This window comes from Anthonomus grandis, chromosome 6 (assembly GCF_022605725.1).
Source record: "Anthonomus grandis grandis chromosome 6, icAntGran1.3, whole genome shotgun sequence".
NCBI lineage: Eukaryota > Metazoa > Arthropoda > Insecta > Coleoptera > Curculionidae > Anthonomus > Anthonomus grandis.
In genome coordinates, this window is record NC_065551.1 from 19,250,224 (window position 1) to 19,268,690 (window position 18,467).

General features: G+C 31.2%; 1 protein-coding gene across 5 annotated transcripts in view; it reads right to left on the reverse strand.

Moving 5' to 3' along the window:
- Positions 1-18,467, reverse strand: part of LOC126737205 (pecanex-like protein 1) — a 78,706-nt gene continuing 60,239 nt past the window's right edge. For all 5 annotated transcript variants that reach the window (XM_050441987.1, XM_050441985.1, XM_050441984.1 and 2 more), the window contains 7 exons: positions 10,224-10,384; positions 9,981-10,173; positions 9,739-9,926; positions 6,108-6,322; positions 5,908-6,048; positions 272-428; positions 1-214 (listed from right to left, as the gene is read on the reverse strand). In XM_050441987.1, the coding sequence (XP_050297944.1) occupies positions 288-428; positions 5,908-6,048; positions 6,108-6,322; positions 9,739-9,926; positions 9,981-10,173; positions 10,224-10,384 (1,039 nt within the window). In that variant the 3' untranslated portion in view covers positions 1-214; positions 272-287. The remainder of the gene's footprint in view (positions 215-271; positions 429-5,907; positions 6,049-6,107; positions 6,323-9,738; positions 9,927-9,980; positions 10,174-10,223; positions 10,385-18,467) is intronic.

Genomic DNA, 18,467 nt, shown 5'->3' on the forward strand with positions numbered 1-18,467 from the left:
TACAATATAATTATTTTTATTTTACATTAAACAATCACAAGGGAATGTGTTTTAATAAAAAAAATATTTCTATAATTTATTGTGGATATTTTGATTCGCATCATCAGTTCGGTTCAGACCATATCATCTGATAAAAATGGACTTGGTTCGATGATATCGATAACCTGACACGTCTTCCTTCCAGTCTCGTCATAAGCAGCCAATAAAAAAACACCTTTAAAGAATTAACACGTTAATAAGTACGATTTTAAATGGAAATAAATGGTTTTACCTAAGGACCCCTTGTGCTATACTTCCGGTCCTAAATCTTGAACACCACTCTCGGCTATAGGAACAAATTTATCATCGATTTGGACTAGAAGAATTGTTCTATCTACGTGAGATCTTTTGTTAGTATCTCTATGGCAAGGAATCCATTTATGTACAACCTGAAAGCAAATATTATGTATTAGGCAAGTAATTAAGAGATTCTTTTTTAAATTTTGTATCACAATTTAAAATTATTTTAAATTTTTCGCTTTTTTTTTTTGACGACAAAGCAATAAAAAGTTTAAAAAACTGCACATCTTCAGTTTTTAATTTTTAAGATCTTTTATATCTCTTGGATCCTCTTAACTTTTGGATTAAATGTTATTTTTTATTATTTTTTTCCAGGCATTTAATATCTTTTGTAGGTCTTCCAGGTATTGAAAATAAAAAAAAATAATTCCATAGATAGAATAGAATTATAGGAGTTTTTAGTCAGTTTTAAGATTAAAACAGTCCGTTTTAATCTTCTCCCGAAGATGCTAACATCGTTAGCGAAACACGCGTCGAGAGTAAAAATAAAGAGTTTTGGTTAGTGGTAAAACTATCTCGTAATTTAAGCATCACACCAAAGGTTCCAACAATAGGTGTATCCTCCAGATAAGTCAATTATAATTGTTTTTAAATTTATGAATAATTTGGCCATTATCTGAAATAGAAACACCTCTAAGTTTTATAGGTAAATCAAAAAAATATTTGTTTGTTCACATATTATTTTCATGATATAGATGGATGTACAGTGAGGCAGCTACGGCGCCTAATCTAAACTCCACTAATAACAATACAGGAAAGTTTTTTTTTTGTATTGACTAAATGCATGCCAAGTATATTATGAGATTTAAAAGAAATTTTGGTATTTGGTATACAGTTAGTTATTTACTAAATTACTGTTTAAAGTCGTAAGTCATTAACTATTTCAGGATACAAGTAAAACCTTATTTCTAGATTCTAGATCATATTTTAAAATTATTTATTTATTTTTTTATTTATTTAGGATCTTGTCAATACAAATGTATATAATACATAATTGTAAATAATAGCATGTAGCTAGGAAAACGAAATCCGGTATGTGTCACTACAATTTGGTACTAAGGTGGGTGTAAAAGAAAATTACTTTATATATCTATCTAGACGAATATAACATTGATGTATAAACTTAATAACAAAAGTCACTTATATGATTCTTTAAAAACAATAATTATTATATACATAATATAGGATACGAGACCTGCATTTTTGCATTAAAAATTGTTTAATCTTAATTGAAAACATTTGAAGGTTTTTGATGTTTCTAATTAAAGTTGAAAGCTTATTCATTACTTTTGGCCCTATATAAGTTGGAAATCTTTGACTTGCTGTTGTATGTCGAAGTGGTACATTTAGATTTCTTATTGATTATGTGTTATTGATTTGAAACTATTTTAAACAAGAATACCATATCTAATTACGGATTCTACCAATGTTTCGTAGATCATATGTTGTTTATTACTTAGAAATTTGCGGAGCTCATAAAATTTGTGAATAAAGCCTTTCACTGGAAAGCACAGCTTGATCAGGCTATTTAAAGTTCTTGTCTCCTTTATATCAAATACGCTACCTATTATTACTATTTTTAATATTTTAAAATCTGGCCTATTTGAATTATTTATTAAAAAACAATAAAAGTGGTTTTATAAATGTTTAAAAATAGTTTATTTTGATCCAGCCAAATTTTGATTTTTGCTATTATGTTATCAACAACCTTTGGAATATAACCATCATTAGCCGCTAATTATTTAACAGTGTTGATTTCGTCATTGTAGTTAAAGGGATTAAAAGGGGTGTTAAGAACTCTGAAGAAACGTTAATTAATAATTTTATTAAGCTGATATTTTGTGAGAGTAAGAATGATTCGAATTAGATGAAATAACGTGGTCAGTATAAGCAGGTTTTTGATAAATTTTAAATTCTAAAGTACCAGTTTCAATTTTTGGAAATATTACTTCCTCTATTTCTAAATAAAATGTCAGTTCCCGATAGCGCAGCGGTATAATACTCTTACCCATAATAAAAAGTTGTTAAAGGCATTACTTCAAACCTCATGACTGACTGACTTTTACTTTTATTTAAATTCATTATTTAAAAGCTTAAAAGATTAAAAATATGTACATATCATCTCCAAAGGAATGTATCGAATTACCAGTAATCCTGTATTTTAATAATTTTAATATCCATGTACTGTCTGAGCTCGACTTATCTAAAGGTTTTCTGTCAACAAGTTTATTTTAAAATTGTTTTTCGACTTCGATCCAAAATTCTAAATTGAAAATATTTGTTTCTTTTATGTTGTAATATCTATTTTTTTTCTATTGAATTATAAGTCTAACATTGGTCTTACTACATATGTAAAAATCAATTTTATCTATTTTAATTATAATTACATTTTATTGTAGTTATAATTATAAATATAAAACATTTTCTTAATTATTTTTGTATTTTAGCACCCTGAGAATGCAAATATATTTTGCGAAACGTCCGCCAATATAAACAAAATTGGACTTTTATTTTGTGATCCCTAAACCCAACAGTATTATTTAAAGTCTTTTCAGAAATTTGAAATAACTATTTGTTCCTAATTCATCATAAAAATATAAATTTAAACACTTATATAGACTAAGAATATTGCTGATTGTAAATCTCAAGAATCCATGCTACCCAGACGGCCATTTCAAGTGATTTGGATTTTTTTTATAAAATACGAAAATGCATTAAAGTATATTTTTAAACCATATATTTATTGAATGTCATTTAATTGTCATAGAAACTTATAAAAATATGTAAAAAAATAACATCCGAAAAAAATGGGACACTCATTACTTTCAGGTTTGTATTCTGTTTTAGGAAAACATTGTTAACTTTGTATAGTCAGTCGGCCATGGATTAAAACAAGTGATCCATTGAGACGCTGTCATGGCAGAGTAAATGTCAGTGGTTTCAAGTTTTTTGTGGTGAATATTAATTTCGTAATCAAAGTAAGTAGATATATTTTTTCATTTAGTGTAATAATAAGGGTTTTTTGTCCCATCCACAACCAAATTCTTAGAAAAGTAGGCATATCCCACTAAATAATAAAGAGTTTGAACTTTCAATTTTATTTTTTCTTGACTTGCATTTAGGGCAATATTATAGTAAAAGATTTTTTTTGTATCATGTTACTATTTTGCAACAAAATGTTATAAATAAATTGCCCCGTCTGCAACCCATACATTGAAAAATATATAAAAATAAGATCCTATTAATATATATATCGAAAATATTTAATTTTTAATGCAAAACGGACTGCAAAGTACTTATTTTAAGTAAGTTTTTTTTTATTTTTGGTAATCTATATGTATATCGCAACCGATTCGCTGAGGGCTGATACTCCACCAAGCCAAAAAAAAACATTTTTTTTAAATGAAATTTATTATTATTATTTAATTTTAAGATAATTTTTCTCGGTCAATCTTATCCCAACTTAGTGAGTCCATATTTTTTTACAGAAAATATAGCACCTAAGACAAATAAAGAAAAATCTATAGATTTTAGAAGAAAGATCAAAGAGAATGTTGTGAAGCACATGCGTTTTAAAGAGAAGGATGCCAAAAGAAAAAAAAACAGCAGAAAAAAGCAGAAGAGATTGATTCAGGAAGGTTTTTTTACGAAAGATATGATAAATGCAAAGAAAAGACAGGGCACTAAAAACATTAAAAAAACGGTTGTATCGTCAGAAAAAAAGGAGAGTTGCAAGTTGAGAAAATCCAATCATCAGATAATATCAGCTCATTTAAAACGCCACAATCGATGGGATAGGTGGTAAAGAAAATTAAGTCTATATTGCCGAAGTGTGCTGAGCAAAAAAAGGAGGTTTTAAAGAAATTTTTTTATGCCGAATTTTTTTGTGCGTTTGCAAGTACCATGCGAACTTTAATTTTTTGGTTAAGGCTATTTGCAAAAATGTACATGAATTTCCCAAATCTTCCAAGGAATTACTTTCAGCCATAAGTTGCGATCAAGATAATTTCGACTGTATGAATAATTTATGCCCAAACTGTGATACCGATATTGAATTTGCTTTGGTGCCTTTAAATACCGATTTGGAGACCGAAATAAAATGGAAAAGGTGGCAAGTCAATCTTCGTAAACCCCAAGTATTAGAAGTATCTGGCACTTGCTAAAGCTGCTTTGGAGGAAAACTGCAAGAATCTATGGAGAAATTTAAAGTTCATTGCTTTGTAAAAACCACACAAGAACGGAATTTTGAGAAAGAAAAAAATTATATAAATGAAGAAAAAGTTGTCCTGCAAGTAGACTTCGTAGAAAATTACTCATGTATAAGTCAGGACGAGATACAAAGTGCGCACTGGAGCCACAAACAGGTCACAATATTTACGGCAGTAGCCTGGACTAAAAATACCCATCATTCGTTTGCTATCATCAGTGATGAGTTATCACATGATAAGTTTGCAGTCTGGGCATTTCTAAAAGAAATAGTTCATTGGTTAAAAAATGCTTATAGTACTTTGAGAACTGTATCAATATTTTCTGATGGCTATGCAGCACAGTTTAAAAATAAGTTTACTCTATCGAATTTATGTCATTTTCATGAAGATTTCGATATATCTGGCTTTTGGAATTTCTTTGCCGCTCACGGGAAGAGGCCTGGAGACGGAGTAGGAGGGAAGCTTAAAAGAGTAGCCTGGGAAATGGTGAAAAGTAGAAAACTACTAAACTTATTAATAATTCCAAAGGCTTTTTTAATGCACTTAATGCTAAAACCAATATAAATCTTATCTACGTTTCAAGCCAAAAGATTCAGGATAACAAAAACATGTTAACCGCTCGATGGGAAAGTGTCCTGCCCATTGCAGGGCTCCAATCATGCCTCTTTTTTAGGCCTGTGTCCGAAAAAATATTGAAAATTGGTCAGACCCATCAAAACAATATAAGAAAGATATCGGTAACAAAAGATTATAATCATTAATTATTTATGGTTGAACTAATTCGTCGTTATCATTCCCTTTAATTTAGTTGTATTACATAGTATATTGTTATTTATACTAAAATAAATTATAAAAAAATATTCTAAAGTTATTAAGGTTTTTTGTCCGGTCCACAACCGTCCCGTCCGCAACCAATAAATATCATTTTTTAGTTACGAATTCTTAAAGAAAAAATCTTTCTTAATCATTTAATGTGATTTACTAGTATTTTGTTGAAAATTAAAAACGATATCTTTTTTCTTAAAACAACCATTTCAGAAATTTTGGTTGTTTTTTTATGTAACATAAATGATACGAAATTTTCCGGTCCCGTCCACAACCGTCGTTTATTGCTATTATCTCTACTATAAAAACATGTTGCTTGCATTTATATTTTTTAAAATATTGTCTAATTAATAAAGAATATATTTGCTAATTTTGGTGAAGAAATATTACCTAACAAATTGGCAACATTTTTTTTCGCATATCCTATTTTGTGATTTGTCCCGTCCACATGCTTGAAATGGCCGCAGAGCAGATAAAAGGTGTCAATATTGAAGTTATATAATGAATTAATTAACAAATAATAAATTTGACTAACCGGTCCTTCCATACCCGCCTCCGGTAACCAGTCTTTCCAATACGATCGGCCCCCCCTACATCTCATATATTCCGTAGGCCAAGACACGTCGATTCGCCTACCTAAATTAATACAGTCGTAAACTAAATTCGGATCCATTATCTGAAATAGTAAAAACAAGAAATTAATTAAATTTAAAGAACCGATCCGTAATACTTTACTTTAACTCTACGATCCAGTGCGGCAAATTCATTATCATCGCCGTTCGCCACCGTTTCCCGGGCACTTCCCAACCTCTCTTCTACATTTTTGTTTTGACTGGGGGCATCAGGCGCGAGAGGTCGTTGTTCCTCTTTTTCTTTGAAGAGGCCGGTGATGTTGACTAGAGTGGAGCTTGTGGGTTTACCCACTGAAGCTAAACTGCCCCGATTGCCACCTAAAAAAGTGTAAAATCAACATATGCTTTATTTATTGGCTACTAAAAATTATACAGGGTGCAACAAAATTTACGGTTTTGAATGTGAACATTTATTTTTTGTATACATTTGTATATTTAACTGGAATATTATGGATTATTTGTTTATTTAGTTTGTATATGTTTGTTTGCCAAGAGACATATTTACACATAAATTCCTTGTTGTGAAGAATTCATAATAAGTTATTTATTATATTGGGTATTACGTCACTATTTCAATAAATATCAATTCAGAAAATACTATCTCATACGCTCAATTAAAAAAAAAAGAACAACATAGTCTTATTCACTTAATTAGATAAAATATGAACTTAAATCTAACGATACCTCTCGTTATATTTCATTAAATCTAAGTACAATAATTTACTTTAAGTATAAAAATGACGATTTAGACGGTTTCTTTTTTACGCCCATAGTATTAGCAAAACTTCACAGTACAATAAATCACACTAGAAACAAAATATCAGCTGGGACAGATGGGCTTACCCTAAATGTTATCAAATCTACCAGAAATCATCAATTTGGATTCTTGAGTAACAAACGCATTAACGATGCTGTTTTCCCTATTTAGTAGAGTACACACCTGTCTAAACAACGATCACTCGACAGCACCAATTTTATGTGATTTCTCTAAAGCTTTCCACTGTGTAACTCATAATATCTTAATTAATAAATTGCAGCACTATGGGTTTAGAGGAACTCGAATGGTTTAAGTTAGCTTGTAAGGGTTAATATGACAATGCGTTGTTGCAAACCGATAGAATGTGGAGTGCCTCAAGGTTTAATCTTAGGCCCTATTTTGTTTCTACTATTTATAAATGATATCGCTAATCTGGACATCAGCGGTAAAATCTGTCTGTTTGCGGTCGATAGAAGTTTTACTTGGAACAAAACGCGAATATTAAGGCAATACATACAACCGTGTAAAAACACAAAATGACCATACATAAATACAAAATGACCTAGTCACTATAAAATCGGGGTGCGACTCTAATCTTGTGTGTGTCTGTGCCTTAACGTTTCTAAAATCTATTTTCTAAAAAGTGTTGTCATACAAAAATACGTTGGAGCCTTTTATACTTCATAGCACCAGTTTAGACGACGGTAATTCTGTGAAGTTTTTATAACTTTGTAGATAAGTCTTTAAAATGGGACTTGTACATCAATACTTTATCTAAAAAACTAAGATGTGTATGTTTTGCACTTGAATAAAAAATATATAAAATAATAGCTTTTCCTATATTATTTATATTTGAATCCGTTTACTTATTACGTAAGCATATAAGCAATTCCCGAACGGCCTTCACACAACTACCAACTTAGTAATGGGAAGCATGCTCTTTATCTTCCAACCCCACGGTCAGAGTTGACTAAGACCACTATACTATACAATGCAAAAAATGCACATCATCTTTTGATTTCAACCACCTGAAATCAAATTCATGGAATCTTTTCCCACATTTCGCAAAGCTTTAAAATTACACTTGCCACAGATGGATGGAGCATTATACGCACTAAAACAGTTTTTTATTAAATAATTTTAAAACTTCATAAATATTTATTTATTTACTTGAATTTTGTACTAAGACTAAGGAGTATGCTTATATATTATGACCACCTACAATTTTTATTTTATTGTACAAAGTGAGTATTTATTTTATATTTTATGTTTTTTGTATTGTGACCTTTTGCTTGTTAGTTTTCCTTGGTCTACAAAATTTGTAATTTTTTTTGACAATAAAGCAGATTATTATTTTTATTATAGATTTTTTAAATTTATCCAGGAGTTAAGATTTCATCTATCGACCTCTTATATAGCTCGTTTCTGTTTTTTCAATATCCCAGCCAACTTATTTATTGAATAAAAAAAAACCTAACTTGAAATCAACGTTTCGGTAGGTATCAATGTGCGGAAAATAATAATCCATAAAAATTCTGCCTAAATTAAATCATCAGTTAATATCATTCCAGCTATATAGGAAATGCAACGAAAGACTTACTAAGGAATCAACAAGACGAATTTAGAATTAGGACAAAGATGGAAGATTGAAAAACCAAAAACAATTGAACAAAATTTAAACACATTAGAGTTTAAAGACAAAGCTTTAAAGATACTTAAATCCGATACCATTATTAACATTTTCCAGAAGATAAAGGTAATGCTACTGGTGTTTTAAATATTATACGAAAATAAATTAAATTTATTAATTAATGATGGTCACTATTCTAAATTATCTAAAGATCCTACAGAAAAAATTAAAAGCCAAATTTATAATTTACTAAGAAGACAAAAACCAATTTTCTGATATTAATAGGTTTACATTAACTCAACATAAAGCACACACCAATAAAAAAAAATAATTCCCTTAAAACCTAATAGTAGCATACATTCCGCTGCTCACCCTCTTGCAAAAAGACCATAACCAAAAAGACCTTAACCATTTTTTAAATTATATTAACTCCAAAAAGTCTACTCTAAAATTTATTTTCGAAAAGGAGGCTGATGCTCAACTCCCTTTTCTTTATATTTTAATTAAAAAAAATACAAAATTTCAGACTAGAATTTACCGTAAACCAATTCATATTAATAGATAGCTTAATTATAATCCTCTAATAACGGTAAAGAGAGGAGTAAAATGTGTATACGATCGTGCAAACCTTATTTGTAATAATCAAAATCTAACAGCTGAAAAATATTTTATTTTAATGTTTTAATACAAAGAAAAAGAGTTTGATATTCCGCGTATAAGATTAAATCATAAGTTTTTCCACAAAATTCTTATTTTATTTATTTCCTGGTTTTTCTGATAAAATTAAAAGAATGATTAATTGAAAGAAGATAAATTGTGAGAAGAACTATTTTTAAATCGCAAAATACATTACGGTATCTATTAACAAAAACTAAAACTTTTAATGAAAATAAATGAAATAAAAATGTAATGAATAAAATTCCTTGTACTTAGTAAACTATAAATATAACACTAAACTAAACTATAAAACATAAATATAACACGTATGTTTAAAGTAAGTAAAATCTACAGCCCATTACCAAAAATAATTAAAGAACATAAATCTTACATAAAAATCAATGGTTTTCAAAAATTAAAAATTATACAACATGCGTTTGAAAATAATCATAAAATAGACTGCGCTGAAAGGAATCAATTTCTCTGTTACTTTTAGAAACAGTTCATCAAAGCCAAACAGATGTCCATTTAATGCCAATTTTCTTTTACTTTACTTATTTAGTGAGTTTTAATTATACTTTCCTATAATATTTTCTTATTAAACAGACTCTTTGTTCTGTAAATTGTAAAAATTAATTTAGATGTTAGGTACAGTGAATAAATTAATATGTATTATTAATAAAATCGTACCTAGAGACGTTCTGCTAAGACTAGATCCCCTGCCGATACTGCCAGCTGATCTAAAACTATCCGTGGATCGTCTAGGGGCAGAGGGAAACGTTATGGGGGTCATAGCGTAAACACCTTCATGACCCATACTGATTTCTTCCCGATTTGATGCTCCGCTAGAACAACCTTCGCCACATCTCTTCCGTATCCTATAAGAAATCTTTTAACTTAATCGTTTTTTTTTTCACTTGATTGTGTCTTACCTTCTGAATAAATTAAAAACATAATTCCTAATTTTCTTTAAAGTTACTGCCCCCCCTATTAAAGAACAAAACTGCTCGTTGGTGTCGCCGTAACTAGTGGTTAATGGCGAGACATATATGGGATAACCTATTGGCTGATCACAGGAGGAGTTAATAATATTCCTTAGGGCTTGTTTGGCGTTTTGTATACTCCCTAAAAGCGTGTTTAAATTACTTCTTATTAGGTTATTTATTATAAATTACCTCTTTCAGGATTTCTGTTTCTTAAGTAAACCAACTCTTGCTGCTGCCCTGCCCACAAACCGCGAACGCATTCCCTATTAATTTTTATAATTCTAAAACTCAGGTACCTCTTGTTTAGCATGATTATTTTATATTCGTCATTGCCTTCATCGAATACGTGCCTAAAAGTAAAAAATTGAATTTGAGGACCAATTCTATCAGAGTAATATGCACGCACGGAAAATTGCGTTCATGGGTGAAATACCCATGCATTAACATGCTAACTGTCGTTCACCGTGTGTGTACAGTAGAAAATAGATAGGCAATAAGTTTACTATGTCTACACATAATTCGGCTGACATACCATTGGTTTGATATGACATGAATACAAGACATAATATATACTTAAATTTGGCATGAGCTAAACAAGACAAAAATTACTCTAGATATAGTATAATCCATTTAAAATGAACTCGCTTATAATGGAAACTCGCATGTAATGAACAAATTTTGATGTCCCGGCTTAAACACATGTAAAATCCTCGGACAAGATGTACTCGTTTATAATGGAACCTTTCTTATAGTGGACTATAAATTAGTCTAGTACTGTGTCTATCATAAGCGAGTTTTCCCGGAATTCCCCGAAACGATATTTTCTGATGCAATAGTAAACAAGCTTTTATTCGAGCTCGCGCTTGCAGTTGTTTTGTGGGTGTTATTCGAGGTGCCGTATTTCTCTCGAGACTTTTAAAAAATATAGAGAAAAAGTTAAAACGGGCTTTTACGCTACATGAAACATTAGCAATAGTGATATTGAAAAAGGAACTTCTCAGGCGAATGTGTGTTTAGAAATGGGGTTAAGAAAATCCACTGTATCGAATATTTGGAAGAATCGCGAAAGAATTCGAAATGATTGGAAACTTGGAACGACCAAAAGAAGAAAAAAATGCGTTTGTCTTCACATCCTCAGGTCGGCGACATGTTATTCAAGTGGTTTCAACAAAAAAAGGGCAAACAATTTTTCAGTAAGTGGGCCAATGTTACAAGTCAAGGCAGAAGAATTTGGAAAATTAATCGGCGAGGAGTTCACATGCACTTAAAAAAAGGCATAAAAGACCGCTTTAAAAAAGGCATAACATTGTGTTTAGAAAAATATGCGGTGAGTCGGCTTCAGTAGATACAAATATTACAGATGGCTGGTTGGCTCGTGTTTGGCCTCTGATAAGTAATGACTATACAGAAAATGACATATTTAATGCCGACGAAACTGGAATTTTTTATAAAATGTTGCCCGATAAAACTCACAAGTTAAAAGGTGAAACATTAGTGGGGGAAAGACGTCAAAAGAACGTATCACAGCAATGGTTTGCGCTAATGCTTCTGGAACCGAGAAACGAAAATTACTCATTATAGGTAAGTTTAAAAGTTCATAAATGTAATTTGAAATTTTAAATTCGATTAGAATTTTTAGATTTGTTTTGTTGTTTAATACATACTGTGGTTTAAGTGTTAGGAATACATTCTTTGTTGTTTCAGGAAAATTTCAAAATCCCCGGTGTTTTAAAAACGTTAAGACTCTTCCTGTGGACTATTCTTGGAATAAGAAAGCTTGGATGACCTCACTGATCTTTGAAGATTATTTAAAAAAGTGGGACAGAGAACTCTTCAAAGGAAATCGAAAAATTGGAAAGTCTTGCATGGAATGAGGTTTCTACGCAAACGATCCATAATTGTTTTCGTCATGCCGGGATAGTAAAAGCAACAGCTACTACTACTATGGAATCAGATCCTGAAAATGACCTTCCACTGGCCGAGCTGATAAGAATAAACAAATTAATGGTTTTAGAGGACTTTGAGAATTTCGTTAATGCCGATAAGAACGTTACTGTAAGAGAAGAATTATCTGATGCAGACTTGGTAAATCAAACACTTCAGGAAGAAGTTGAAGATATTGAAGATGATACAGCAGAAGAAACCGAGGTAACCACAGAAGAGGCTCTTAGCTGTACACAAATATTACAACGTTATTTTTTACAGGAAGAGAACAGCACTGAAGTGTTTTCAAAATTAAATAAAGTTAAACTTATTTTGCAAAACAATTAAATAAAAAAGAACTCGATTTAAAGTAAAATAACCGACTTTTTTGAGAAGTAATGTTTTTATAAATATGTATGATTGTGTATGTACCTATACATAAAGTTCAGTTCAGAGATCTATTAGAATCTTTGATGTGTCGCAGATGCCGCACTAACTAGTCCGTGCGCCTATGTCATATTTATTGTTGCATGATATATATGTTTAAATGGCAAAATTTTATATTGTCTATCTATGAAATAATTTTAAATATACGTAAAACCCCATGTTTTATACTATTTTTTATTTTTCTTTCGAAAATGTCAATTTTTAGAAAGAAAATAATATCACAAGAAAATAATATCAAAAAATTGACCGCGGATTAAAATCCAAGCATCTTACAAAATATTTTAAACACCTCCAGCACTCACAGACTTGTCACCTCTTTTTAGCCAGTCTATTAAACAAAGATAAAACACCTGCGTTCTGACAATTCCTACTTTAGGCTGTGCAAGTGATTGTGTATCTCTCTCTATCCCACTGAATTTAAGAATTACGGGGCCGTACCCAAATAAATTTTTGGACCGTTTTTGTATTATTTTCGTCGTGTTTTTAAAGAGATCTTTACGAATGGGTCTATCGCCTTTAAAATACTTGTTGGATGGGTCTATCACCTTTAATAGTTGGGAGGGGAGGCCATGTGAGGTTATTATTTGATGTGTTTTGCCGGTTATGCTTTTTACACGTTTATGAAAGTAAAGAATTTAGAATTTGGCCTGTATTCCTGTAAATTTTTTGCAGTTTTTACTGTGAGGAACAGTGTTTTTTTTTATTTGTGTTTGTGGATTTGTTTTGGTATTATACCTAAAGACCTTAAAATGTTTCGACCCTGGAAAAATAGGCAGGAAAATTTGGCAAATGAAGAGGAAAGTGTTTGTGCGGGCTTATGGAGACCGTGGGTGTACAAGAAAGACAATAACATTTGTGATAAAAACAATAAGAGTGATCTGGGCAGTGATTTAGACTTACATAGTTCTGATAGTTCATTTTCTAGTATTGAGGAAGCAAAAAGAAGTAGAAGCTACAGAGGAAAACAAGCAGTTTTAAAAGAACAAATTTATCTAAATATCTATAACAATCTAAGAAATGATACTCAGTTCACAAATGATTGTAGTGCTTTGCAAAAAATAGCGTTTTTAACAGGGGTTCCCTATAGTACAATATGCCTGTAAAAAAAAGGATTAAAGACAGAATAAAAAGGAAAAATGCAGGACAATCAAAGGGACTTGACATGGATATTGCCAAATTGCTAAGGAAAGGTGTGTATTTTAAATACAAAAACAATGAGGTTCTGACCATAGAGACACCTTATCGGCAAGGGACAAACATTTCTCAGTCTCAACCTTGCGGAGATACCTGATAAAACTTGGATTTAAACTTAAGATGGTTAACAAAAGAGCTGCTGTAATGGAATTGTCAGGTGGTGTATGGAATATTTGAGGAAAATTAAAAACATTTGGGAGGAAGAAAGATCCATATATTATTTAGCAGAAACATGATATGATACATTTATGATTGATGTATGATTTCCATTCTCTGGGAAAAAAGTCCCTTTTTTGCCATAGTAAGAAAACCATATTTTTATTAATAAAACAAGTTTACAATTTTGTTTTTTACAGCTTACTGCCCCTGTTGTCCTTCAGTGATACAATAAAGACTGCTTCTCCCACCATTCTCTGGGAAAAACCCTTTTTTGCTATGGTAAGAAAAACACTGTTTTTAATAAGAAAACAAATCTAAAATTTTGTTTTTTACAGCTTACAACCCCTGTTGTCCTTCAGCAACACAATGAAGACTGCTTCTTCCTCCATTCTCTGGAAAAAAGTCCCTTTTTTTGCCATAGTAAGAAAATCCTATTTTTATTAATTAAACAAGTTTAAAGTTTTGTTTTTTTCAGCTTACTGCCCCTGTTTGTCCTTCAGCGACACAATAAAGTATATATAATGTAATGCTTTAGAATCCATATGCTGATATGCGAGATGAAGTTGGAATCCATGGCGGCAACAGAGAAACTGTTTCCTTCCTTAATGGAAGAAACTGCTAAAGAACAATGGCAAAAAAACAGAATTTACAAAATGTGTATTAACTTTTTGGGCCAGATTCAAAAGAGTGGTTAAATTTATAAAAGTATTTAGTATCCTCACTGTAGTTTTAGGATCCAGTATACTTAAAATGTAGTGTTTTGTATAAGATTTTTAGTTTTTAGTATAAGCATTTATTTTTGTTAATTTTTATCCAATCTCTCCTAATATGCATAATAACTAAATATGAGGCAAACAAATTAATAAATACGTTCAGGATGTAAAGTGTGTTTTTTTTTATAAGTAAAACTTGTGTCTTTTAAAGGCATAAAGTATAGACAGCCAGATGATTTTTAAAAAAAAGTTGATTTAAAAAAATATACTTCCAATTTTCTGACTAGATAATTACTTTTTATCAAAAGAAGTTGGTACTAAATATAGAGATGGGGGGTTTTTATGAGTATATTATTATAATAATATATCATAATATGTATTAATTAAAAAAAACTATAATTAAGGACATTGAATATGGCAGCCACAATCCCCATTAATAATCACCACCATGTAAAAATAAATCTCAATTCCCAAAAAAGGAAATATATAAAATTTGAAGACAAACCAAAACATTTTACACTTTTGTGTCAAAAAGTAACTATTTAATGCCTTAATCTACAGAATAAATGGGCCTAAGTAATTTGTCATCTACTCTCTCATTAAACTCAAAAATGCTTTATTGTCAATATAAACATAGAAGTTGTAGACAAAACCAATAGACTACATTAAAGGAATAAAAACGAGAAACTAATTTAAAATAAAATAAAATTATATAGTAAAACTTTGAAAAATACTTAAATGCTAATCATTAAAAATTCATCATAGTTTAGGTGCTACATAGTTTAGTACGCTTTACTAGCAAGAAATATTTTCTTCCTTGTACGTAGGCTTTTTTCAGTCTTAAGTTGTCTTATTTCTAGTGGAAGTTTATTAAACAGCTTTCTACCTCCATATATGATAGAGCTACGGACAAGTTCAAAATGAGGAATGGGTAGCCTCAACAAATAGTTTTGTCGCGTATTATAGTGGCTTCCTAAGTGGAGTTCCTGTTTATATTTTCTAAAAACTAAGCAAACTGTTTCCAAAATAAAAATACAACACAGGGTTAAAATATTATGACTTACAAAAAGCGGGCGACATGAATCACGAGGCTTGGCCCCACATAGATATTCAATGGCCCTTTTCTGGAGTACAAACACTGAACTAAAGAGTGAATTTGAACATGAACCCCAAGAGCAAATTCCATATCGAAGGTGCGACTCGATAATCGCGAACGGTGACATGTTGATGGCTTCATTATTTAAACATATATCATTTGTATTACATTTAAGGATATTTGTTTTGGAAATATTAAATGTCAAAAAATTTGCATCACACCAGTCTTTTATTTTTAACAAATCTGCACGCATATTGGCCTCCATTTGAGAAACATCAGAGTCGTGCCACAGGATGGTGGTATCATCGGCACACCAGTTACCTGCAGTTGTGGCAGATCGTTCACATAAATGAGAAAAATTAAAAGAAGTACTGGTCCTTGCGGAACACCCACAAGTTCTTTAGACATACCACCATTAAATTTGACAGCCTGGACACGATTTGATAAGTAGGAACGAAACCACTCAAGGGCAGTTCCCCTGAAACCATAGAGCTCCAGTTTTATCAGCAGCACTCTGTGACTCATGCAGTCAAATGCCTTGGACAAGTCACAGAATACCGCTGCTGCAACTTCACCAACATTCAGTCAGTTGTACAGGTGCTCTAGAAAGCGAAAGATAGCATCATTTGTGCTCACAGACTCACGAAAGCCAAACTGCTGAAGACTCAATAGGCCAAATCTATTTGAAAATGAAACCATCCTCACCTTAACGAGCCGTTCCACTATCTTGGCTAAAGTAGGCAATAACGCTATAGGTCTAAAGTTAGAAGGACAGTCGCGATCGCCACCCTCGTAAAGAGGAACAATCATTGCTCTTTTTAACCACTCTGGGAAAACTCCAGACATAAATGAAAAGTTAATTGACTCGGCCAAGACTTGCAAAGCAACAAGAGGTAAAACAGAAAATATTTTAAGAAAAAGCCCACCCCAACCTGATGAACCCTTATTCTTAATATTAACCATTAACTGTATAAGCTCTTCTACACTTGTGGGGGCAAAAAAGAAAGATTCGGCTACTACCACATTGCTAAGATAGCTCCTGGGATCTATTTTTTGTGAGAGATTGGCTGCAAGGTTACTAGCAATATCACAGTAGAAGGAATTGAGGACATTGGAATCTAAGGTACTTGGAATAACCAAGACATTATTTTTACCCCTAAGCTCATTTAAAATCTTCCAAGACTCTTTTGCTCTGTTGGAGGAATTATTTATCCTCCTTTGAAAGTAGGTCCACTTAGCCATTCTGATTGAGTTTCTGTAAATCTTGCGCTATCTGTTATAATAATTTAAAAATGTTGCATTGTTCATAGCGTATTTCCTAATGTAAAAAAGGAAGCGCATATTTTTCCCAGATACTCGTAAACCCTTAGTATATCAAGGTTTTCTATTTCGTTTCTTAATATTGACAACAGGAAAAGCAGTGTTAAAATTGTTTAATACTATTTGATGAAAGCTATGCAGTGGGTTAACAGTAGTCAATACATTATTCCAACTTGACATATTGCAAAGCAAAGAGACTTGACTTGTTATAAGGGACTGATGACGCTAAAAACTAAACTTATGAAATTAAAATTTTTGGTTAAACTCATTTAACGTACTTAAATCTTATATTTAAATTAAATATTATCTTGCTATCAACTATCCTGAATTTCTAACTTAATAAAACCAAACCCAAAAATCCCGAATAATAAAGTTTTAAATACAAATAAATTTTAAGGCCGGACCTGTGCAACTTTTCACGCTTGAGTGGCTATGGCTAAGGTCAGACGTTTAACAAAATAGTACGTGGGCACATTTTACGAATCAAATGTATAAATTCTTAAAAAAATGCTTAAAACATTTATTTATTTAATGAAATGATTAAATATCGCTTAGAATAATACTTTATGACTCTTTCCACATAAAATTTTGCGGCTTAAAGATGCATGTCATGTGACAATACAAGCAACACCGGCACACGGACTATTTGCGGTACATCAAAGATTCTAATAGATCTCTGAACTGAACTATACATATGTATGTATGTATGTACCTGTTTACTAATAAAATACAGTTTTTAATTAAATTGTGCATACATAATTTGTTTCATCTCATAAGATGGGCACTCGGGTATATTAAACTATATCTCTTGGTCCCCTCAAGTCCATTATATGCGGATTACACTGTATGTCTTTGTCAGTCCTTTATCGGTAAACTCATGCAATTCAATATCGAATTATCTATTTTTTGACGTGTTTCATATACAGTGGCAAACATTGTATTAATCATAGTCATTGTACAAATCATTACGATTTATTTTATTAAATGACATTTTCGTATAAAGTGACGAAAAGCAAAATAGCATACAATAAAAAATGAGTATACGCTCAAACAAATTTCGTAAAAAAATTTATTTCAAAAAATTATTAATTAACAAAATTATGGAAACATTTTTAAAGTATCAAAAAAAAACTTTTTTTTTAAATTTTTAGTTGTCCACCCATTGAGTCTATTACTGATCTATAACTGAAATTATTCCATTCTTCGTACAAAACTAACTTTAATGTTTCATTTTCTAATATGATTTTTCAAGTGCTGCCAAAGATTCTTTATCTATAGGGTTCAAATCGGGTGATCGGGAACGCCTATCCAATACTCGAATTTTTTCCTTTAAAAGTCAATCCTTAACTAGCCGGGAGGTTTGTTTAGAATCATTCCCTTGTTGGAAAATGCATGACAATAGCAGATCATCTTCATACGGCATAAAGTTAATCTCCAAGATGTCAACATACTTTTGAACATCCATTCTCACTAGTGGACCAATTCAACATCGCCTAATACACCCCCAGACCACCAGATTTCCTCCACCATCTTGGACAGCTGAAAAAGTAATCAAATACTTTGGGTCGAATCTTTGACCAG